The sequence below is a fragment of the Aythya ferina genome (assembly GCF_964211825.1).
Source record: "Aythya ferina genome assembly, chromosome: 10".
Classification (NCBI taxonomy): domain Eukaryota; kingdom Metazoa; phylum Chordata; class Aves; order Anseriformes; family Anatidae; genus Aythya; species Aythya ferina.
In genome coordinates, this window is record NC_140306.1 from 15425871 (window position 1) to 15450848 (window position 24978).

The following is a 24978-nucleotide window of genomic DNA, read 5'->3' on the forward strand; positions in this document are numbered from 1 at the left end:
AGGAACCTCCCCCTCAAAACTCTCAGTGAGCGTGCGGTTGACTCACCAGCGAAAGGTTTAAGAGGCAGCACAGTCCTGTGGCACTAGAACACAGAGCTCTTGGCAGTGGAAATGCCCAGGCTTTTGAGGGCACAAGCAGCTTTTACTTTTGTTTTCGAATTCCCAAATGCAAAGCAGAGCATCAGGACTTTATTTCTGGCATCAATGTTTAATGCTGCTGTTAGATGTCTTTCAAATGCAATTCTATTTTATTATTTTTTTTTTACTTAGAGGTCTGGTGTAGATGCAGTACTGGATTTTAGCTTAAGTGGTACAACAGAATATAAACCATTGCAGCTAACGTTATCCAAAAAAATGTATCATCTGGGCTAAGAGCCAACGGCCCAGCACGCAAACATCCCTGGAAGCAGACTCCAACCAACTACACAATCCCACCACCCGGTGGTTCTGGAGCACGATGCCATGAAGCCATACAAGCTATCTGCAACGAGCACGGAGCAGTGTCCCGAAGCCCTCCGATGAGCAGGGATGTTAGCATGTGAAATTCCCCCAGCCGCAGGAACGGGATACTTTAAGAGAGGGGGGAGAAAGGGAAAATCCCTTAGCCACGATATTCACGGAGGGTAAAACCTTTCCAGAGGCACTGTGGAGACCGCGTGCCAGCTGGGCATGAGGCTTCAGCAACCAAACTCCACAGTTCCTAGGGCACTTTCCAAGCTCTTTGTCACCAGAGGCAGTTAAACCAGAAGAATTTTTAAAATATCGGTATGATCTAAATGGTAAAGACAATGCTAACCGAGGCTCACCTTCAGAGCCCCCAGATCCACGAGGACTAAAGGGTTCTGCTGTCCAGTTTGCTGAGTCAAAGTACTGGCACAGTTCAACACGCTAAAAGTGAACTGCAAACACCATTTGCAAACAGATTTAAGGCTGCATACGAAGATTATGACAGAAGAATGCTTATGGGCAGCGCTGCAGGGCAGTCACATTAAAATGCCAGGATTAACCTCACTTAGGGGATGTTTATTCAGCTCTCTTACGCATATTTACTGCCATTAGGACGGTTATCCAAAACCCATCGCACAACAATCATTTAAAAATTATTTAAACTGATTAATGACTAGGCTTTACTGCGTGGTGGAGCCTCAGGCCATAGCTGAGGAAGCAAGGGAAAAGGCAGCAGCCTCGGGCCTCAGAGGGAGCCCCCAGGGCCAGCAGCGTTTCCAGAGCAGCTCTCACCACCCACGGATATTTTCCAGCCCTGCCCTCCTCGCACAGCTCAGGGAGACAAGTGGCTGACAGCAGAAGGTGGCTTATCTACCTGCAACCGCAAATCAGGCTGCTTTGGGGTTGCCCTCTAATCTGAGGACGGGTTCTAAATGCAAATGTGACAACCCCAAGTGCGCCGCTACCCAGCTGACACCACCTCGCCCCGTAACCGGCACGGCTCTCGTCTCGCGCAGAGGACGGGGGAAGCTGGCAGGAAGAGCACAACGCTCCCTCCCTTCAGGTAGTCACCTGCACGTGAACCAGAGAGGCTCAAACGCCAAAGGCCCTTCTGGCCTACACATCCCCAGCTGCTCCTGGAACCCATGAGGTGGCAGCTTCTGGGGCTGGAGCCATGGGCCAGCAGCAAGACACCTGGGAGGGTACGAGACCAGCTGGATGTATCTCAAAACAAGATCATCTCCACACAGAAACTGGCTTCCCATCCCAGTTTTCCCATATGCTGAAGCTTTTATCTCCGAGCTTCTTGGCAGCTGCTGTACAAGGGCCTGGAGCCTGCAGAGCACCAGGCAGCACATCTACCTACCTCTGGCAAAAAGCTGGGGAGAAAAGCTGCGAACCCACAAACCACGATCCATCTGCAATCGAGGATTTAGAAAACAGAGCGTGACACGGAGAGATGAAGAAACTAGACGCACAGCCCAGAGGTGTCACCAGCAACCCTGAGTTAACAGGGCATAGCCTCAGAACTGAGGCATTAGGAGGATAACCCTAAGAGCCTGAAGACGTAGGAGCCAAACAGAACCGATCAAGATGCTCTGTAAGGATCCCCTCATCCCTGACAGCACCCTGTGCCTCCTTCAGGCTCCCTTCCCACAAAACCCATCACCCACTTGCACTGGGCCCATCCGTTACTCCACTTGTTTCCAGATCCACTCACTCCCACACAGCCTTCCTCAGCCTCAATAACGAGGCAGTTTGTCCTTTAGCAGCTTGCCTGTCTGCATCGTTATTTCCACAGACGTCCCATCGACGCTGCTGAGCCATCTCTGGTCTTCTTCCTGTGATTTCCAATTCCCTGGATAGCAACCACGCCACCGTGCTCATCTGTCTCAGGATCTTTGTGGAACTCCTGGCCCCCGCTGGCACCCTCTCTGCAGACACACAGCGCTGCCCCTCAGGCCACGCTAGCTCTCTGCATTTTCTTGCTCGGATTGTTGAACTACAATTCACTTCCCCGTCAGGACGCTTGAAGGGCTTATCTTTTAATTACAGCATTTGCTCCACTTGTCAGCACACTCAGTCCTGCTCTGAGAATGTCACCAAAACAGTCGGCACAGGCAGGCTCCGGAAGGATAACAGCTTCGTCTTGCAGCTTGAGAAAACAAGCGATGTGCACAGGACTCCCCGTGCTCCAGGACCAGCTCTGGCTGGGAGGGGATATGAGTGGCTTCGGCACGTCACCCCTTACTGAAATTTCAACACACCTGAAGGTTTTCTTTGATGCAATGAAGCAGACTGCATCTTTCACCTGCCACTGAAAGCCCTAACTTCTCCTTTTATAGCTAAGTCTAACCTCCAGCCTCTCTTACCCCCAACTTTTCCCCTGAAGAGGGCACCTTTGCAGAACAGCATTGTAGGATTCCTGGACAAAAGGGAAATTTTAAAACAAAAGCCTCGTCTGTATAGTCTAAAGGGGTCAGACAAGGACGCTGAGGGCCAGGGGGAAACCCGAGACGATAGCTCAAAGGGGGACAAGTTCTAAGCTTTGGTGTCGCTGGCTGGGCTCCCGACCCACAACCAGGAGAAGCACGGAGGGTTAAGGACGTGTTGTAGGGTAAGCTAAGAAGGTCATGCATAGCAAACACTTGTTCCAGTTCCCAGAAGAGCATGAATCAGGTTGCACCCTCTATTTGAAATGCATACCTAAACTACCAAAACTTAGATTATTTAAATATATAACGTATTGAGTACAGTTAGTACAGTTATTCATAGATGGCTCTAGGGCTGGTCCCACGTGGCTCTGCCTCATCTCTATCCCCTTCCTGATTCATCGAGGACTGCCCGGACTGTGTTTGGACAACAGCTGCCTCAAAGACTCCCCTTGCTCCTGGCACAGACATTTTCTCTCTCCCTCTCCCCAAAATGCTGCTCTGCTGCCTGGACATATTTCTCAGTATTTTGTTATATGACCACCTTCTTCCTCAAAGGTCATCCCATGCCATAACGCCGTGAAACAATATAAAGCTTCAACATGTTAGCACAATGCAGCTGCGTGCACTAACCCACCCCAGGACCTTCCGGTGCCTTTCCCCCAGGGGCACCTCACAATTAGCAATGGCCATTAGGAAACCAGGAGAACAATGAGGAAATGCCCAGCTCCTTAATTACAGATTTGCGGCGCAGGACCAAAACACTGATGATCGATCCCAGTGCAGGGTCACGCTGGGAAAAGAGTCGGGCTGGGGAGCTCTGCCAGAAAAGGGTAGATTTATTGCTAGACAATCCCGCGTATTTCAATGAGATCCCACACCCAAACAAAAGCGTGTCCTTTCGCTGGAGCACACAGCCACGAGGCTACACGCCGAGTCCAACACAGCCTGACCCGTGTGGAGAACAGAGTGCAGGATGTTCTGCACAGCAGCAAATGTTTGCTAAGAACACATTGACCGCAAAAGCATTAAGAGCAGTTGAAAGGTTCCCCCGTGTCTCAAAATGTTCTTCTTCTCCCCCCCGAATTAAGCACTGAGAGCCATCACTGGCAACGCTTTCTCTGCAGCCAGTGCTCAGGCAAGCTCCCTGCAGGACATCCTCTCTGCTGTAAGGAAAAGACCCAACATCTAGGGAACAGGGAGCAGTTCTGTGGATGAACAGAGGGGTTTGGTCTTGGAGACACCATTTCTCAACATCCCCAATTTCCCAGGTAAAAGCAAGTGCCCGATGCTGACTCTAAAAGGGTCTGAAAAAGAACCAAGTCGGCTGCCTGGGGAAACACACCAGCAGTGCAGCACTTACCTGTGCCTCCCAGATGTGCTTCCCACCACCTCACTGACTTGCAGGTGGCCTGCCCAGCAGCTAAATCCAGACCCTTAACAGTCACGCTTGGGTAGAGCCAGCAGGCGGCTGGCACATCTTCAGGCAGGCACGTGCACGGATTTCTGCACCTGACCAAGTGCAGTCTCTCAGTCATGCTCTCAGGAGCTGCTTTGGGAAGGTGCTGCTTTAACCTTGTCAGGGAGCAGGAGGCAGCAGATGACCTCCTGTGTGGCTGTTCAGGCTCTGAGGATGTGTTACCTGCCCTCAGCGGGTCGGGAGAGGGCTCCAGCCAGAGAGGTAGGTGCACAGGACAGATCCTACGAGAACCTTGCTGCCGAGGAAGGAAAGGAACACACTTCCCTCCTGCGTCAGAAGTGAGCCGGCCTGGTTGAATCCATAAAGGACTGGGAAACGGCATGCACAGACATCATCAATGGTCACAAACAGCTCGGTATGGCCACTTGAACCCCTTCAGGGACTCCAACAGCCAGAGAAGCAGGCAGTGGTACAGGACGAGTGTCAATCCCACGTGGACCAGGCACAGAAGAACACGTTGGCAGGAAAAAAACAACCAAACACCCCAGCTCTGCTCTCCAGTGAGATCACAAGTTGGGAAGAATCAAACAGGCCTTCAAAAACCTGGGGCTATAAACATTAAAATACCTTGCTCATATAATTAATATACAGCTTCACACCACAAGACATCTTCTTAGTGAGACCTCTCAGCCTAATCTGACGTGTAAGAAGATACACCTTAGGATTCCGAGGACTTAAAATTACTTTCCATGTTAACTCTTCTCCTGAGATCCTCGATGGAAAAGTACAGCAAATATTTGCTTGGGCTTTTACTTTCATCCCAGCTCAAATCCGGTACATGAAACCCATCTGAATATTGCTAATTTTCTGCTGAGATACGGGCTGTACACCACAAAACCTAAGATCTCCCCTGCTGGCTATGAAAACAAGAACTGCTTTCCTCTTCCTGTTCTAAAGAAGATAAGTTTCAGAGATTTAAATACTCTAATCTCATGTTTACAGCTTTGTAGCTTTGACCCTCATTAAAAGTATACTTCAGTACATGACACACTTGATTTTAGACCACTTTCCTTTGGGGGGAATCGGCATCCAGAAGCTGCTTGCTCATCCCAGGGAAGACACGACCAGCAGTGTGTGGGTGGCACGAAGTTGTGGCGATGCAGGACCCGTGGGCGTAACGGCCAGTAGCTGTCAGCGCAGCAGAACAACCCTTCAGGCAGAATGCCACCTCACATCAGGCATCTCACTGCAGGAACTCTTTACACTTTACAGCTTCTGTCGCTGCAGAGGCCAGGAAGAACCTTCCAGCTCCCCTGGGCAAAGTGGCTTTGGGATTTTCCCCCATTACCTTCCTCTGGGGACAATCTGAGGACCTCCCAGTCGCTGTCCTGTTCATACCTGCTGGGTTACACGGGTCACCTTACGTGATGCACGAAGGAATTCTCCCTCAACTGAGAGAGGAGCACAGGAAATTTGTGCCTTTCTTCTGAAGTACAGTGGACTGCTGGCTACCAGACCCTCGGTGCACTTCCACCTAACACGATGTCTTGTCCTGCACAGACCCAGAATGACAGCAATGCTCCTGATCTCTGATTTCTTCCTGTGGTTTTTGTGTGTGTGTGTGATTTTTGTAGATATGAAGACTTTAGTAAGGGTCTTGAAGGTGCGCCGTGGTTTAAATGAGAATGGGTGGGTAATACCATGTTTCCTTCTGTGTTAAATACCTGTTTCCTTGTTGCCTGTGATTCATGGGTAACAGACACAATAGTCCACTTGAGCACACCAGCCCCCATTTTCCACTGTAATCACACTTCATTTCTAGTCAATAACAGTAAGTGTGTCGTTTGCCTTTTTTTTTTTTAAGCCTCCAAACTCAACCTTTTACCTTCCTGTTCAGCAACCCAACAACAACAGCTTGCGCACCAAGGAATGGAAAAGCAACCAGCACCAAGATAGCACAAAAGCATGAACAAACAGTTCTGCTGCCCAAGTTAACAAATACGACTCATCAAGTAAAAACTGCAACATTTTGGTACGCTCCCACTTCTCCAAATAGTCCAGATGGAGTCTTAGCACTGTAATCTGGCTCAAAAGCTTGTAAAACATCCCCTTTGACATTGCTGGGAGTGGGCTGAAAAGGACTGCCATCTCCTTCACAGTGACACGTCTTGTGCGAACCACTATGGCAAAACTGTGACAGAAATTGAGCCTGCTCTGGAAATGAAAGTGAGCGTGTGTTCACTTAGATGCCTTTATGCACGTAAACTGAACCCATTCTGACATTTCCCTCTCACAGCTGCTGTGTTTCCTTTAAGTAATCTCAGCCGTATCATCCACTTTCAAGAGCACAGAGGGGATTTCAGGTAGCGCACCTGCAGCTCTGTTAGGCACCGCCTTACTTAAAGGGTGACTTCAAAAGCATCAAAGCAAATTGGTGCAATGGGTCCTACTACCTTTAAAACAGGAGCTCGATCAAAGGATTTTACATCCTCGCACAAAAAGCACGGTCTGAACAAGTAAACAAGCTAGCAATTGAGGCGATGCACTATTTGTACGACAGCTGATTTACCACAATCCCTCAAAGCACTCTGATACTACACTGATAACCACCTTCCGAGTGCTTACACAAGAACATATTTAGTTTCAACATATCTTCATAGAAAGTCAACCAGGCGTGAAGATAAGCACAGTCACAGACATATAATCGGAGAGGCAGAGCAGCCCGGAACACTGCTCTTGGTTTTATGATGACTCTGTACCCGTCCCTGGCATCTGTGACTAAGATTTCCTTGTTGAGACAAGATTATCCACTAACACATTAGGAGGACAGAACCCAACAGCTACACTGATAGGGCAGCATCCGTGCCCTGCACATGTGTCCAAGGACTACCTCAAGTCTTCCTAACTCAAGGCAAAATCTCCTCTACAAAGTATTTCAGAAGAGGAGCATGCAAAATGCTACATCATGCAGGACAACGCTTTGCATGTTGACGGTAATGGAAATAAGGCTATTTCCTAGGTGTTGCTGTCAGAATAAAAACTTGGCCTTACAGAAGGGGCAGAGAGCAGACTTAGCTGTGATATGTGCTGCATTTCACATTCAAGAACAAAAACTTTCACGTATCTGGTCAAGCCCAACACATAAAACGCAAAGGTCCAGCTGTCCTAAAGCTGGTTCCTCTTTTTGAGCCACCAGTGCAGGGACCATCTGCCCCCACACGCCTTTGGATGCCGTGCAGCAGTTTGTGGTGCCCAACAGGAGCAAGCGAGGCACTGAAGTATTGGTGTCACACCATGCAATCCAACGGAGAGCACCAGACATCTGGGCAACCACTTCTAGATCGAGCCATTTAAGTAAACTTCAGGAAATCACGTTATTCCTTAACGTCTGCCAGCTTACGCTTCTGGCATTTTAACTAGAACATCTATCCCAACAGAGAAACACTTGATTAGCAAGGCGCTTGAGATCTATGCAGGAAGAAGGGATATTTCAGAGATAAATCATCACACAACTTCGCTAATGTCAACTGGCAAAAAAAAAAAAAAAAAAAAAAAAAAAAAAAAAAAAAAAAGGCAAAACCAGAACATAACTGCCTAGAGGCCAGAGGGAAAACAGTTTCATTTTGGAAAAGGATAGGGAAGGATGTTTTACCTGGAACAGCCTATTTATATGCAGCCCAAGCGAGCTTCAGTGCACAGAATAGATAATTCTGCAATACAGAGCAATATTTGAGTCCCAAGATAACCCTGCTGGGCCACGCACCACTGCCAGCAACCAGAGATGCTGAAGAATTCCTGCTTACGCATCCAGCACGTGCTCCAAACAGCTCACCCAGGTGGTGGCCTCAGGGACAACCCCGCTACAGAGCAGCAGTTCAACAGCAGCAACAACAAAGCATACAGTGCTCACCACGCTGGCACGGGGAGGCTGAAGGAGAAAAAAAGGAGACAGGATTTTGGAGTAAGAGCAGGGAGGCAGAGGGACATGGCAAGCTGGGATCAGACAAGTAGAGGAAGAAGATGCAAGCTTCACGAGTCCTCCAGTCACATGTGCACAGATTTGGAAGTAAATTGGTTTGCATGGTTTGCTTCCTGAGACAGGTCAGGACAGAGCTGTGAAGAAGAAGGTTGTTTTTTTTTTTATCTGGGTAGGGCTAGAAAAGCCACAGTGAAGGGCAGCTGCTACTAGCTGAAGGAACAGCGTGTGAAGTCTTTGGCAGAAGATCCCTTATGACCTCCTGTGCCAGAGGAAGAAAAGATTCATGGGATTCACACAAGCTTGTAAAGGCGAGATGACAGAAGATGTCGAGATGACAGAAGAGAAGAAGGTCCAGAGGTGCATTTCCAACAGCGGAGCTTTTGGCAGTTACATGTCACAACACAAGAAACCCGTCTCTGCACAGAGGAGGTCTCTGTAACGCAGAGATTAAGCCGGTCTTTCCCAGCAGAGGAGCAGACGGTGCGTTCATCACAGCGCCGCTGCAGGATACACACATGCACACCCACACACACGGCGCTGCCACAGGTCATCGCAGGCAGAGCTGACGGCTTACTCACAGGCAAGCCTCTGCCCAGCAGCGGCAGCCTCACGCTGCAGACTTCCTCGCTGACCTCAGAGGCTGGTAATTCCAATTAAATGGCAGCTCAGTGCAGTTATTAGCAGGACACGAGTGGGAATGAACAAACGATCGAGTCAACATGTCAAGCCTCAGTGACGTAAGGCCCTGGTGAACTCATGACAAGGTCAAACACTGAATCAGACACATGCAAAAAATAAATCAGCTGTGCTGCCTGGAAATCCAATCATCTGATTACAAGGTAGCCTACAGAGAGAACTTTCCATAGGCCAGCAGATCGTGAAAATCAAACACCACGCATGTTTCCTAAGTCATTAGTTGACTGAAGATACACAGCCTAAGTACACAAGTCCTTTTCCCCTCTCCAAACACAAACTCAGAGTGGAAGACTCTAAAACATAATTCTAGAAATCCACACAGTCGACAGCAGGACAGGTTTAATAGGGAAAAAGACGATGCATGCTAGTGATATGATCTGAGAAAAATCCCCACACCAAATATACAACAAGAAACGCACAGGACTGTATGGCAGCTGGTGATCCAAGGGGGAAATGGTAAAGGCAAGGCCATCCCCAGCCTCCTTAACCTAGCACACAAATGGATTTTAGTGTATTTGTGGGCACTGACAACTGTCACCACCACACTCAACTGCAGGATAAAGCCACCAAGGCATGCAGTGACACTGCCAAGGGAGTAACTGATGGGTCCTCAGGAAAACGCACTGGCGATGAGCGTTACCTCCCACTGCACGGGGGCACTCTGCAGATTCTGCTGGAAAATCGCAGACTTCACAACTCCATACATCCTACCAAAAGGAAAATTATTTTTTCTCTCTTAGATATTGCAACACGTTCCTCGCACCGAGCACATAAGCAGGTCTCAGAACACACTCGGCAGCTACAGGTCAGCAGAGCTGAAGCATTCTCAGGAGAGTGACAAGCTCCTTCTGTATTTAACTGGAAAGGCACGGAGTTGTGACTGGTTACTGCAAATGTTTTCAGGACAGAAAGTCCCAGGCTCTGCCAGTTTGTCAAAGCATCTTGTGGATTTTAACACCAACAGCTACAGTGAAGTCTGTTCTGTTCACACCAAATGCAAAGCACTGCAGAGAAGGGATAAAAAAGGGGATGCAGAGCAGAAGAAACACACAACTGTTGTTTCCAACCTCACAGTGGTTGGATGTGTTCAAGTAAAGCAAGCACCCACGAAATATCCCTCTCCTGGGAGAAACAAGCAGGGAATGGAGGCATTGCTGTGATCAGCAAGCAGAACCAGAACCGCAGGGAACTGCAGGGAAAGCTGCTCCCCTGGGCAGCTACACACCGGTCTCAGTGCAGGCAGGTACAAGAGCAAGTCTGGGAACAACCACTCTTGCACACTTCTGGGTATCTCTACAGGAATTTATGAAGTAGGTATTTTTACAAGTTCATGCTACAGCTCTCCCATTTTCACCCTCTTGCTTACGCAGCAGAAGGAAAGGATTTAGGAAGATGTTAGTTACTAGCAACAAAAGCTAGGAATTATTCACACTGCCACGTGTTGCTAAGTTTGAGGCCTGAGGGGACTTGGGAGACACTGCTATATAGTCAGTCAAGACAAATCATTTGCTCCTAAGCTTCAAATAAATCTTCTGATTCCATTTGTATAACAACCAGCTCCACGTCAGTGAAAACAGCAAAATATGCAGGCAGTAGAGACAAGATCTCTCTGCTTGTCCTCCTTCAGCTGCCTTTATGACACACACCAATACACGAGGGTACTTCATTTCCCACCCAGCTTTCGTGCACCAAGAACAAGTTCAGTGCGTGCGTTTCTTCTACAGGTGAAGGAGGAGCACACGAGAGAATTCAGGTGCTCAGAGGGAACCCAACACGTACAGGGAACAAGAGCCAGGAAACAAATTGTCAGAGGTGTCTCCTAAGAAACCAAAATGCTGCTGCCAGGCAAGAACACTTCTACACTAGAGGCAACCCTAAGCCTGAACGTAAAAAAAATGCAAGATAAATGGCACACCGCTCTGCAACCTTCAGAACGGGAATAAAGGAGGGGAAGATTTAGGAGAAACTGTGTGACTGAGCAGACAGAAACCCCATTTGCCATTTCAAATAACTGCATCTCCCCAAAGGAAAATCAGCTCATCGCTAACAGAAGAAAGAGCTCTCATTAAAGTCAAACTCCTAACAAATTCGACAGCCAACTCATACCAAAAGACCACCAGAGGCACTGTGCCCACCAGCCTGAAAGGAGCGCTGCACCCACGGCCTGCAAGACAACAGCCAACGTGCCCTGCTGGGGCAAAGAGCCTGCCCAAAGGCAGGAGGGCTGGCAGCTGCCTCTTCTCTCAGCAAAACCTGTCGTGCACCACCTCTGTGCAAACAAAGCTGGCGATCCATCACAGTTCACGTACACTAGATGGGCCCCTTGAGCTGTAATAAATTGCCACCAGCACAATCAACAAGGCAAGGCAATTTATCCGGGCGTTACTGCAGTTACTTCAGCTGTGGCAATTAATACAGGTGGAATAAATCTCTCTTCCCAAATTAGGGCAGCAGAGAAGATGGATGTTTCCTTACCACAGTGTGTTTTGTTGAACCTCCCCCCAGATCTCAGGAGTCACATACACTGCATGGGGAGAGTTGGACCTGGTAAATCTGTAGGGAGCAAATTTGGGAATGACCTCAAGTGAGCACTGCTCTGTGCCGAGTGAAATAAAAGGATCTCACAACAAAGTAATTACAGACTACAGCAATGTAGGGAGGTAAACAACTGCTCTTTAGGCAGGGGTGGTTAAATAGGCATTAAACAGCATCAAAAAAAGGGATGTCTCTGTAAAAGGGATTCGTTCCCAGCCAGTAGAAAACTGAGAAAGAGGCAGGCTGGCTAGTGAGGTGCTAGAGCGTCACCATGGGCTGACACCGCTTTGCTATTTATGCTCTCCCAAGTGATTACATTTGACAGGGAGAGCTGATAACCTGCTGAAAATAACTCAACTATCAACGAATCCAAGCCCTGGCTAACAAAGGTTTTTGGTTTTGCAGTTCGTAAAGTTTGTAAAAATCCAGATTAATTCTCAGCCTGAGGAAACGATCTTACAGCCCTACCTCGGAAGATATTACAACGGGGTACCCATTGTCTAAGGACAAGTGAATTGCATCTTTCTGAAAACCTCCACCTGGATTTTACTGAGAACTTAGAAGTTAGCTTGCTTTCTTGCAGCAAGTCAGATACAAAACTTAGTACTTTTTTTTTTGCTGTTTAATTAGAAGGAAAAAGGGTATATAATTACCCAGCCTGACGGCCTGCTATAGCTGCTGGGGGGGATCATAAGCCGCAGATGAAGGCCAGCCAGAACCTCCTCGTGTGCACAGAGGTACGGGGATGTACTGGGGACCTTTAGGCACTTGGTTCAGCTCAGGGCCTGGCGCTTACGGGCTCCTTGCTGCAGCAATGGACCTGAGCTGACCAAGCCAAACACCTGTACAAATACATGGGGATGCTCCAAATATGAGAAGGTGGAGAGGAGGCCTTAAGAATAGGAAGAGGAGGAATTCCCAAATCCCAAGGTATTTGGGAAGGGCATTGGCATAGGGAGAGATTATTTCATGTGAGCAGAACTGGGGAGAGAATATGTGGGGGCACGTGGTTAAACAGAGTGCCACACATAATGACGTATTTCCCAGTGACTACATAATAGACTGGGAGTTGTAGCAACACTGAAGGGAAAACAAAGGTTGTCACTGATGGTAAAAGTAATGAATAATTCTGGAGCCTTCTCTCATTTCTGCTCCCTCCCTCCCCCATCCAGTGGGAATGTGCCAGGCTCCTTCCCAGCAAAATAATTATTTCTGTAAAACATTCTTCTAAGTTGCAATATTTTGGAAACTGAAAACAGAGGCAAATGCAAGTGCTTAGTGGGACCTTTGAAACCCCAGCTGCGAAGACTCAACTCTAAGTACGTTTTTGCACATGCACAGCTCTGAATCTGACTCATGACTCTCTTCTCGTGACAGCAAGACATGGGATTCTGGCAAAAAAGGCTTTTGATAATTCATATGGATTCTTACTCAGGCAAATTTGGAGGAAGAAGGCAACAGAGAGGAGGCATAAGGGATGCATCAAAGGAATAGGGATCACTTAGTGGTTTTTCCTGAGTGATCCATCACGGGCAGTTCTGAGGCACAGACAGGGTGGTGTAAGATGGAAATCTATGCTTTATCTGACACGTTTTATGCATCTTGCTGTAGCACAGCAGCCAACAAGTGTAGCCTTGAATATCAGGTCAGATTAAAGGCTCCCCTTAGGTCCTTATTCACTAGGGACTGAAGCCACCTTGCACTTTTAAGGGCTGGAAACTTTCAGATTTACCAGGTGCAACTGAACACAGGGTAGTCCTCGTGTCTGCAACTCCAGCTTGCCAAAGGACAAGACAGATATGGGGGAGATGCACCATTAAGAACCTCTCCCACACACAAGGCAGATGGCAAAGCAGAGCGTGCAAGTCGCAGCTGACTCAGAGCTGCATACCAGAGGCCTCACCTCCAGTCATGTGTGTGTGTGTGTGTGTGTGTGCACGCACAACCCGGGGAGACATTTAATGCTCGCAAAGCTCTTTCCGACTGGATTTCAAGTACAAGAGCATCAGGGCCAGAACCTGTGTTGGAATTCAGTCAGCTACCAGCCTGTGAACCTAGCCAGCGTGCTGCCACGCACTGGGAGGAGGGCAGACCCTTCGGTGTCTGGCAGCTCTTTCACACTGGCATTTCTAAGCCTTTTGCAAGGTTCCGGAAACATGTTTAAACCGCGGCGTTGTGTATTATACAAGAACAGATCTGCCTTTGAATAGTGCAAAACAAATCCTCATTGGCTTTCCACCACCCCACCAAAAATTATTATTGTTTTAAATCTTCTAGCAGCATTGACCGAAGTGTAAAGCAACCTGGTTGGCTTCCATGCATCCGATGGCCTCTTCCAAGAGTGAAAACTCCACGCAGACATAGCCATAGTCGTAACCTGGGGACAGCATTTAAATACAGACGGGAGTCATGTTAGTGCCTTGTCATAAAGAAAGCCACATTAAATATTCAATTTCCCTTTTTCTCCAGTGACAAACCCTCTAACCACCCCCTCTATACTCCAGAATGAAAAGGAGAGAAATCAGGGACTAGCTGGATGATGACTAATTGTGCAGTTTATCATGAATTTTAATAGTGCAGTGTTCCCACTTCCCCTTACACAACCCACTGACAGGCACACCCTTCCTTAGGGCAAGAAATAATCACTTTTTTTCTTTTTAAGGCATTGTGATTTTCCATACTAGTTTCACATTTTGTTCTGCCTTGGAAGCAGCGTTCTCCAAAGCAAGTGTTGGTAAAAGTCATTCCAAAGTACCTTGCTGTGAATGTATTTTACACCAATGACCAGCATTTTCATTTGGGCAACGTTTCAAAACGAACCATCACAATTCCATTACCTTTGCTATTTCCCATTCAACATATGCTTATTTTTCAAGTCCGAATCCCTTGTACCATGAAACAGAACAATGGAGCAGGAAGCGATAACTCCAACTTTCTCGTTCTGGTATTTTATTTCCAATAGACATGACTGTACGTTTAATAAGAGCGGGAGCTTAAGTTTAGCAGCAAGAAACTAGAGAGCCTTTACTTTTCTCCTTCTTGGAAGGCTGCCATCTCAGTCAGCGGCTGATCTGTGCTCCAGTTACCTGCACTGAAATCTCACGTCCCACGGTAAAGAGCGAGGTGAACACTACAGAAGCTAAGAGCATCCTAAGAGCCATGCTTGGTGTTGGAGGCAGCTCCCAGAACCCAAGAGCTGAGCACCAACCTGAGGTCAAACCTCACCCTCCCCGTGCCACGCTTCCCTCAGGCCAGGCATCCCAGGCTGCTGGAACTACCCCCCGACTCCCTCTGAAACCACTCCCAATGATGCTTGCTGCACTCACCAGTTTTAACTTTTCTGGTTTTGTTGCTGTTTGTGGTGGGTTTTTGTTTGTTTATTGATTCTTTTTATTTATTTTTACCATCTTCACACTTACACGCTTCAGAGACAAGTCCAAACAAATCTATTCCATCACCAAACCCCACTGTTTTTTAATTGGGATCTCTCTAACATCCTCTCTCTAACAACACACCCCTGACTTTGCACATTTGCTGTTAGAACAACACTCCAGCTTGAATCTAGCTCCTCCTCTATCTCACATTGGAATTTACTTCCCTCCCACATACTGTTTCTGTCAATATTAGCACATCAGAAGGAAATTTATCAATCTAGGTGCTTTTCAGCTCAGTGCAAGAGGCAGACCAGCATCGCATCACCCGTGATGCCACTAAAGCCACTTGATATTGTTGCATCAAGAGGGCAGCTAGAACTTGAGCTAGGGTTTCAGATGGCAGAAGCAGCAAAAAAATAAAAATCACTGGCTCTGCAGTTCCAGCCACACTAACTAGCCTTTAAAAATAAAAGCAGTCCTCTGCTCTGCAGAAGAGCTGCTCTCCAGGAGCAGTGCTGCCCCTTGCTGGGAGACTGCTTTGCATTCCGGGCGGACGGCCCTGCTGCTTTGCGGAGCAGCACACAGGCTCTCACAGGGTGTTTGAAAGCCTTCTTCAAATCCAGGTCTCTAAAGTCACTTCTCTCTCCCCCTCATGTTTAGAAGAGGCTTGCTTGAATGATATTTATCAGCCTGTAGGACTCCCAGGAAGGATTTCCAAAAGCTGCTGTAATCAGCAGGCCGGGATGAGAGCCCTGTCTTTGTTCTGCGAGCACGTGAAGCAAGCTGTCTCCAGACAGACTGGAAGAAGATTGCACGAGTTTTCACTCGATTTGCTCCATGTGAGAGGCAGTTTATACCCGATGTCTGATGAAGTGAACGAGTGTTTTAGATGTGGATTTAATCCAGCATGACAGAGTTGAGCACAGCGCTGATGTTGTTGATGTTGGATGTAAAACCTAAGATCCTCAGAGGTCTGTACGCTGCAGACCCACTCCAGCAAAGAGGAAGATCAGCACGTTTTGCCTTGTGCAATTCCTTCCCTCCCTCTTCCCCACCAAACTCAACCCACCTAATAAGCACTGCTGCAGTTAACACACCCGGTGAGAACCAAACCCAGAAATTCTGGCCCCGCATCCTGCCCAAAAGCAGCTTCAGGCCACATGTTCATTTCTTGTGGTCGGGTTGCACAGGAACGTCGCATTCCACGATTCAGTACCAGCTGTCCTTGCACAGCACCGAAGCAGTGACACAAGAGAGCAGCCTGGAGCCACTGCCCCGCTCCAAACTGCCCGTGAAGATCTGTGAGGGCTCAGAACTTTTCTGTCCCCCACCCCCAGGTCAATCCTCTTTTCGCAGATCTGACCAGTGCAGGCAATGTGTGAAAACCACACAGCAGCAGCAGCTTTCAACAGCACGGCCCCTCCGCCCCCAGCTCCAGGACAACATCCTTCCATTTTAGAGCTGGAAAGCCCACTGAAATGCAGGAACAACAGCACAACCACACCACGCCTTGGAAATGCAATGCTTGCTGTTTTTTTTGCCACCATTGGCAATAATCCCACTACCCAGAGGACAACACCTCAAATAAAACTTGAGTGCCTTGAGGCTGGCTAGAGAGGCTGCTGCCAGCAACTGTTGTGTTTTTCTGCCTCCTTCGTAGGGCTGCTTCAGCTCTTTGTGCAGCAGCTGCTGAGCTTGCCTATGTTTCTTTCTGAATGCAGTTTGCCTGTCAGAACCCAGCAACTCATCTGCTGCTACCAGAAGCAGGGCACAGGATTTGACAGGCAGATGCACGGGGACAGGCACCCAGCGGCAGGGACCGGTACAACAGGCACCCCAGGGTGAGCTGTCCTCCCCTGCACACCAGAGCTCTGGGACACCTACCAGTATTCTCCAGGGCTTATCAGTAAGAGCAAAGCGATCAAACCAGCAACGCAGAATCACTGCTGATGACTACAGCGTGGCTTTGTGACTCAAGGTGGCCTGAACTCACAGGCAAGGTTTCACATGAAGACATAAAGCCAAGTATCGTCTTAATCACTTGTATCACCGCTGCTTCGGGCTCCACAGGAAAAAAAATACAAATAAGGAACTGAGTAAGAACTGAGTAAGGAATGCTTTGTTTTGGCAGAAGTGTTTGATATCAACACCCTCCCCAAACTCTGAGCGTGCTGGAGCAGTAGCTGCTCAAACGAACTTTCCAACAAGGGTACGCACCAGTCCTCCAACACTTGAACTCCGCCAGTTAGTGAATGAGTTTGTTTTCCTGAAGTGCTTCTGTGTATACACAACCTTTATGGATGCTTCCAAGGCATGCTCTGTTGTTTTCTGCACTGACAATGAATATGAGCACTCGATACTACTAAGGATACATGTTTAAAGCTCCAGGAAGCTGCTGTGCAAACATCTGAATAAGGAATATTTTGCTTCTTAACCATGCATTTCAGTGAGGTGATTTTTGACGACACATATCAGGTCTTTGTTAGCATGCCACAGTTTGGCTAAAAGTCCTGAAAGCCTGGTTTAAAATTACCTTTATTGGGATTTAGATAAAAATGAGATGCACTTGAGATTTAAAATAAGCCTTGTTTCTATACACACACGGTTTCTACCAAACAACTGACACACAGTAATGCATCACTTCAGGATTGTTTTAGATCTTGACATAGCAAACTAAGACAATGTTCTTCTGGTGTGTGCTGGAAGTAGCATGAAGACATCAAAAACATTTCTCTGGAGTTTTAGGAGGCCAAATGAATAAATCATGTAACAACAACGACCCTGATCTATGCCAAACTGAAAATACTTCTGGAGAGAAGGCATGATGGCAACGTGACAAAGACATCCAACTGAAGAGATCTGATCCAGCTCCTTGATTCTAGGAAAAAGCACACCCCAAGAGATAGAAGTGCTATAGAAGAAAAACATTTGTAGTTTTGTGTACTTCTAGGACTCTGAGAGATGGCAAAGGCAGCCTGCTGAAGGAGGCTTGCTCTCTGCTGGGGCTTGCTCTCTGCAGAGGCAACAGGGCAGAACAGAGTGCAGCCAGGGAAATCCCCTGCAGAGCTCCATCCACGTTAGAGAAGAAAGCTCTATTGCTTCAAAGGCAACTACAGCATCAAGTATGGAGAGAAAATGAGATCCCTTCAAGGGCTGTGGAAGTCCCTATGATCTCACACACCAGTCTTCACACAGCTGTGGAGACAAGATTTTGCATGTTTCTCGCCAAATCAGCTTTTGCTTGGTTGACAGGAATCACTACCTCGTTTGTGGAAGGTTTCGGCAACGTGTCCGTGACCCCATGTGGAAATCTGGCCTGTTTCCTCCAAGGAAAGCTGCGTACAGATCACCTGTATGAGGCAGCCCAGGAAGTCTGTGAAGTCATCCTTACTAAAGAGTGAATACCTCGTCTCAAGAAAATACCAGAAAATGCAGGGCTTTGTCCATACCTTCACGCTGATAGAGCGTACTGTTCTGAGCAGGGCCAACATACTCGATGCTGCCAAGAAACCAGGACCTCCTCAATGTGCACAGCAGTGCATGGCCAAGGATGGGTGCACAGTAGCATACAGCAACGATGGGCAATAGCGTAGTGCCTTCTGCAGCGAGCAGAGAAAATAAAGCTGTCCACAGCCTGTTCCCTTGGAGGGCGCCCCCGCAGCGAATGGCAGCGACCGATCTGTGCTCACACACACTCGGAAGCCAAAAGCGAGAGCGCTCTCCACACCAGCTGGTGGATTCAGAGCTTCCATAAATTTGTCAGGCCTCTTTGCTGCACAGATGCGTTGGCCTCCCCAGCTCCGAAAGCTGAAGAGCTGTATCAGAGAAGCTTGCTGTTGAATAACAAACAGGACGATCTGCACCAAGCCCTGTCCCCGATTCCTTTCGAAGGCTGAGCATTTACAAGCCACACCTGGCTGCTGAAAAAAGGGCTGCCACTTCATACTGTCCCTCTTTTTTAATGAAGATATTCATGACAGTGCTGCACAAGAGAACAGCACTGAAACCAGAAGATCTGAAATGCAGCTGTTCTAAAAGGTATCATGCTACAGCCTGTTCTTCTTCCTCCACCCAGGAGGACAAGATGCAGAAAGGACCTGCTTGAGATGCCCTCAAAGGCAAACAGTCCATGCTGTTTTCTTCCACAGCTGTATTCTTGGCCAGAAGGGCAGTGGTTTGTACACTAGCACAGTGGGGAGGAGGGAAAAATCCAAGACACTAAGATCTTGCACACTGCAGCTTTATTAGAGACAAATTATTACATTATATTTGTACAGAAATGCAGAATCCAAGAGAGGCTGAGGCCTTCACAAAACGCCATGAAAGAACTGGAAGCTGCAAATGTGGGAAGGTGCTACAGGCAGGAAACTGATTTTGAAATACTGCTAATGTGTACCTGGGCCTCCAGGATCTGCCATTTAGCACAAATGACTCAGAAAAGCAATTAATCCAGCAGTGTCAGCACGCTGTGAGAAGCCTTGAAGCTTTGCACTGGAGATGCAAAAAGGGTGAGCACATTTTTAGAAGCCATCATAAACAGAAGGAACGTGCATGTCAGGAGGGCTGTGAGCACATTTCCCGGCTGGCTGTTGCCTTCTGTGTTGAACAGGCTGCAAACCATGAATCAAGGTTGATCACTGCTGCAAACAGACTTAAACAGCTTCGTCCTTCCCACTTGCTAAGCCACCACATCACAGATGAGGACAGATTGGCGAGAATGCCTTTGGCTTGCATGATGCAACGCTCTCCTGCCCTAAAATCAAGCAGAACCAGCCAAAAACCTACTGCCCACACAGCTGGGAAAACTGACAAGGACTGGCATCAATGACCATGGACTAATGCCAGCCAAGGTGCTTCCCAGTCCTGGCCAGGCTATTTTGGCTACAAACAGGACTCAGCAGTGAAGGTACTTCCCCACCTTCTGACAGATGAGCCCTCCAGAATGGGGACCTCTGATGATGAGCAGGTGATCTGGTCGTGCTTCAGCAGGGAACTCCGAGCGTGTTACAGCACCCTGGGAACTCCTGGGTGATCACCTCAGACCTCTACGAGCTGTGTGCCCTCAGCTGTGGCTGATGCAGCCAAGTGGGCCACATGACCCTCACCATGCAAAAAAAAACAAAACACTGACCACAGCAACAGGAGACTGTCCTTCCTCTGGTGCCTAAGCACCAGCCCTGATGGTGAGACAAGGTGTATTTGGCACAGTTAGCACAAAAGGCACCTCTGTGCCACATTAGCAGACACCTCACGCCATCCCACAGCGAGCTCTGTACCAAACCAAAGGACATAAAGCCTTGTGAGACCTAACCACACTGCGCAGGGCCGGCACCAAGCCCTCTTCACGAGGACACCACTAGCTGGCCACAAAACCACCCTTCGGAGAGGTTTGCCCATGGGTACTGTGTGACTCCTGAAAGGAAAGAGAAGGTTTTGGTTCAGCAGGGTTCTGGCTGCACACCTCCAGGAACATCCCACCTGTGCAGCTTTGGCTGGAAGCTGCAGCCCACACGGGGCCATGGGCAGTGTTCCTCCAGCATCTCTGACCCCCAGGAAGGTCGCTGGCTCAAACCCCACCTGCACGAACAGTGACTGGGAGGTTTAGCTGTACGTGGGCCAGCCAAAAGCACAGAAATGCCCCCCACACAACAGGAGCTCTGCTTTCAACGGGGAGGATCTCACCACCTTGAGATGCGCCCCAGCCCAGGACAACGGAGAGATTATCCCTGATATGGAGGGGAGCTCTGCTCCAAATCTGTATCCATTTTTCAATCACGAACTATACATTTCTGGACCTTAGATTATGAGTTTTAGTAATATTCAAAACTGTAAAGAAAATAACTTTAGATTTCAGGGTCTCCCTGAAAGCAGCGATTCACTGTTCTGAGATACAGGATACATTGCACTGAGGGGCAGGGGAAAGGTGCTTTTTATAGGTTTACCTTAGAGGGTTATTAATATTTAACAGGGCACCAGAGTGGAGGAGCTTAGTAAGACCAAGATGAACTCCCTCAACTAAGAAAAAAAAAGAAAAAAACGGATCTAGTTCAACAAAGGGAAGGAGAAGGAGGCAGTTCCGAGCATCTACAGTCTAAGGGCCAGGTCTGGAGGGCCACAGAAATGAAACAGGTAAATGTTAAGTGCGCAGAGGTGGCTGAGCAAGGAATGAAGTGTATCTGGTGCCAATGGTACTTGCTAAAACAAAAGCTTTTCAAAAGTCAGCAGGCAGCTGCCACTAGGCTAAGTTGATCGCATTTGAGGTTACACTGCATTTCCTGCACGTGCCTCCATCACAGGAAGGTGCCTGGCCTCTGCTCACCTGGGCCCTCTGAGTTCAGAGATCCTCCCTGGCCTTGCTGCTCTCCATCTCAGCGTGTCTGTTCTCCTTCAGGCTTTCCCAGCTCAGCAAAGACGCCTCTCAGATGCACAGATGTGCTTGTAGAGTAAGCTAGGAAAACCTCACAGGCTACCAGCGATTTCTCAGCTCACCTTCCCTAAAAAAGCTTTTTCCAAGTTGGTACCAACCCTAATGTGAATCTTGGCTGGAAAGCGTGTTCCAAGCTTGGCCACCAGGAGAACAATTTGAATGGAAAGCTCAGAGTACGCTTCATGCTTTCATGTAGCACTTGGATGCTCCTGCAGCACCTCATCATAAGCAGCCCTGTAAGATGAAGTTAGATCCGCATGTTCCCTTCTGCAGGTCACACATGTGCATTCACTTGAAGTGCTCCATGCACATCAAACCCGCAGGATCATTTCCTAGACTCGGCTTATGTTTGGCATTAGTCAGGAAAACAGAAATAGAGCTTAAGGAGAAGCAGGCAGAACATAAGCCTAAAACACGATCAAAATCAAAACCAGGACAAGGCGCCTTCATGTTAGATTCCTTGAAGGTCAGAAGGTATCAGTTTCAAGCTTCTGGCAGTCAGTACCAACAAGCCCACAGATAGCAGTACAAGAATACCAGAAGCTGTGCCACGAGCAGCTTGCTGCTATCGCCCGCAGCGCTAACAGCTCCACAGCACGAGGTTCCCACTGGAAAGCCACACAAAAGCCCTGACCCCGGTGAGCAGAGAGAAGCACCTCCAGACGGGCCTGGGGCAGCTCACAAGCACTTACTGACAATCACTTTGCAGAGAGCATCTGACGAGCCAGCAGCGCTAGTATCTAGCGCAGAAGCAGTGCATCTGCAGCTCTGAAAGCGCAGGAGGCACAAGGAGATATTACAGACTGAAGTAGTTGATGGACTTTAAGCAGATCTCACTATCACCTCCGGGTTTACTCTTTGTAATGATTAATCGAACAGACGTGGCCAAACACACTTCAGAAGGCAACACCCTAATTGTTAGTTCTGCCAACGTTTAACACGTTCTGTTGGGAGAAACCCTCTTCCCCCCACAAACCGGTATGACACTTTCAGCCTGAGCAAGCAGGCATCAATTCCAGAATCTAACTGATAGCTCAGAGACACAAGACAAAACAAGATAATGATGCACTGGGTAATACAATGAAATTTCATTTTGGTATTTTGTGATTGCCTGCAAACACCTGCCTTTTTGATTCAAACGGAAATACGTCAGTTCCCAAGGTCTCTTCTTTCACTACCTTTCTTTTTAAAATCTATGAACTGTTTCAGTCTGTGTTCCCCAGAGACAAAATAGTCTCAAGAATAAACAGCTTGTATGTATATCAAAATCACACCAGCTATGTTGAGAACAGTGTTCCGGGCTCAGCACAACCTTCAGTGAAAATACGCTTCCCTTAGCGCATATACAGGATGTAAAAGAAAGGCATTTGTAAAGAAGTTGAATTTATTTTTTTCCCCCCAAAGAAAAATCAACCACATATTTTTTCCCCAGAACAGAGTCCTGAAAAAGATCACAGAGTGGAATGATCACACAGAAGCTGCTGAGATAATCCTGATGACAAGCATTATCTTTTTGGGAAACTGATCTGAACCTCACACCTCAAGTTAATTGTGTGCTATTTGTTACGCTTGGTTTTGTTCTCCAGCAGCTGCAGGCATTCTTCTTGCTCGAACGCACTCGACATGAAGTACATACACGCTCATGATTAGTGTTATTTTTAACATTTCTGGACAGTGTTCAAAAATACACAACCCACTCAGGCTTAGCGGGGGCTCTTCTGAATCAGGCTGTTGCTGTACCACTGCACTGATACATGAACGCAGCCGGTGGGCCCAGGTGTATCAGAGACATCAGTAATCCAGGAAGTCTGCTTTTAGTTCTGATGAATATTTACATCGCCCTCCATTGTGAAAGCAGCATTTTATGCACACGACTGGCCCCTAGTTTCAAACAGGCTTAGCTTTTCAGAAGTTAATGTGAATTCAGTTTCGCACGTCTCTCTGTTAGGATTACCTCATGTGAAAACCTGGATTTAGTTTACTACTGCTTCTAGTTACCCGATTTCAAGAAGACGTTTTCACAATTCAGGCAGCTTGTTTTGTCCTAGATGTATCCATCTTGCATAACAAGGATCAGAAAGCTGTTTAAATTAGTAGCTGCATTTGCAGCCCTAGGACATGATGCAAACCAAAGTCGTTGAAGCATCGATGTAACCCAGAACAGTGCTACACAGCTTACATTGCTGATGCTGGACGGACAGGGTTAACCATCAGCTTTACGTAGCTCATAAAATATGAGCTAGTTTTAACCCCATTCTTCATCCCCTGGCTTTTGCAAGCCAGGAGAACTTTCTTATAAAAAAAACACACAACTCTCTGCTGCTAAGGAGACAGACAAATAGAATGCAGCTGTTACAGAGACAACAAAAACCACAACCCGCATTTTACGTGTGACCATCAGCAGATACTAGGGCTTACGCACTTAACTCAGACTCCGCATCGCAGCCTGAGAGGCCTCTGTACCAGGGAATGGGAAAGGGACAGCAGTTCTCTACCAGAGGCTCTATGCCCTAATAACGCACACCAGAAGAGACTTATGAAAAGATCCCCAGTTCACGTTGACTTATTACTGGAATGTGTTGTGTTTCGGAAATGCAGCAACTGACAAATCACATCAGGAAGGGCAAAAAATGTGTTGCAATCGTTGGGTAACACTCGGTGCTGTAAGGGTGACAACAGCCATGCTGTACCATGCTTAGAAAAGAGGAAAGGAAGCAAGAAAGATTGCACCCTGTAAGCCCTGCTTGTTGGGCCAGAGCAGACTATGTAACACAGGGGTGTTCTTTAGTTCAAAGGTTCACGAGAAGGTTGTGAAATCTCCTTTGACAGCTTCCAGAAATAAAAATGTACTTGAGAAATACCCAACTGCCCCAGTTTCTCTCCCAGCTACTAAACACTCAAGAAGCCTTTATGTAACGTATTGACAGCAGGAATTCCAGCTGCTCCACGTGCAACCCACACTGGTAATAAGGAAAAGCACCACCGATGGTAAAAGCCTCTGCGTTCCTCGGTTTACAAAGAGACAAAAGCAGCTGTGCCACTTTCCTTTGCTTTGGAAAACAGCAGAAATTCACTTTGGAGCAGGACCTGCTCAATATCATCAGAGCAGGAGCAGTGACTTCAGATTGTCTCCTCCCATTTCCAGGCATTCCCTATTAGTATAACCCAAACCAGTCCTAGGGGCTCGCCCCTCATTCGCTACAATCGCACGTCTTTGTTCCAGTGTAACTCACGCAAAGCAGCCTTGTAAATTATTCCTTTCTTCAGAATCCAATACATACCGATTAGAAGTACAGCAAAATTTCATTCTTTGAAATAAGGAAGAGCATCCTGACCCAGTATTTCAATGTTTGTTTATAAAACTTGCTTTTTCTTTTTTTTTTTTTAAAGCCTGTCTTCATATCCAAGAAGGGTGACAGTTTCACGTTACTGAAGGAGAAATGTTACGGGATGTCAGGTTTCATGGGGACACTATTTGTGCAGGGGACACTCCACAGCAAGGCCATCTCAGAAACAAGATGGAGAACAATCCAAAAGGATTGAATAACTAAAAACAAATAATCTATTGGGAATTAACCTGCTGTCCCACATCAGTATTAGCTTTATTATTGATGGCTACTAGAACAGCACTGCTGTTTTTTCCTGCTGCTCCTACAGCTAGAAGCACC

The 24978-nt window shown here is 47.6% G+C and overlaps 1 protein-coding gene across 2 annotated transcripts in view; it reads right to left on the bottom strand.

Annotated features, from left to right (window-relative positions):
• The window catches only part of RBM6 (RNA binding motif protein 6), a 52291-nt gene that overhangs the window by 18667 nt on the left and 8646 nt on the right, over window positions 1-24978 (bottom strand). For both annotated transcript variants that reach the window (XM_084531427.1, XM_084531426.1), the window contains exon 6: window positions 13813-13886. In XM_084531427.1, the coding sequence (XP_084387553.1) occupies window positions 13813-13886 (74 nt within the window). The remainder of the gene's footprint in view (window positions 1-13812; window positions 13887-24978) is intronic.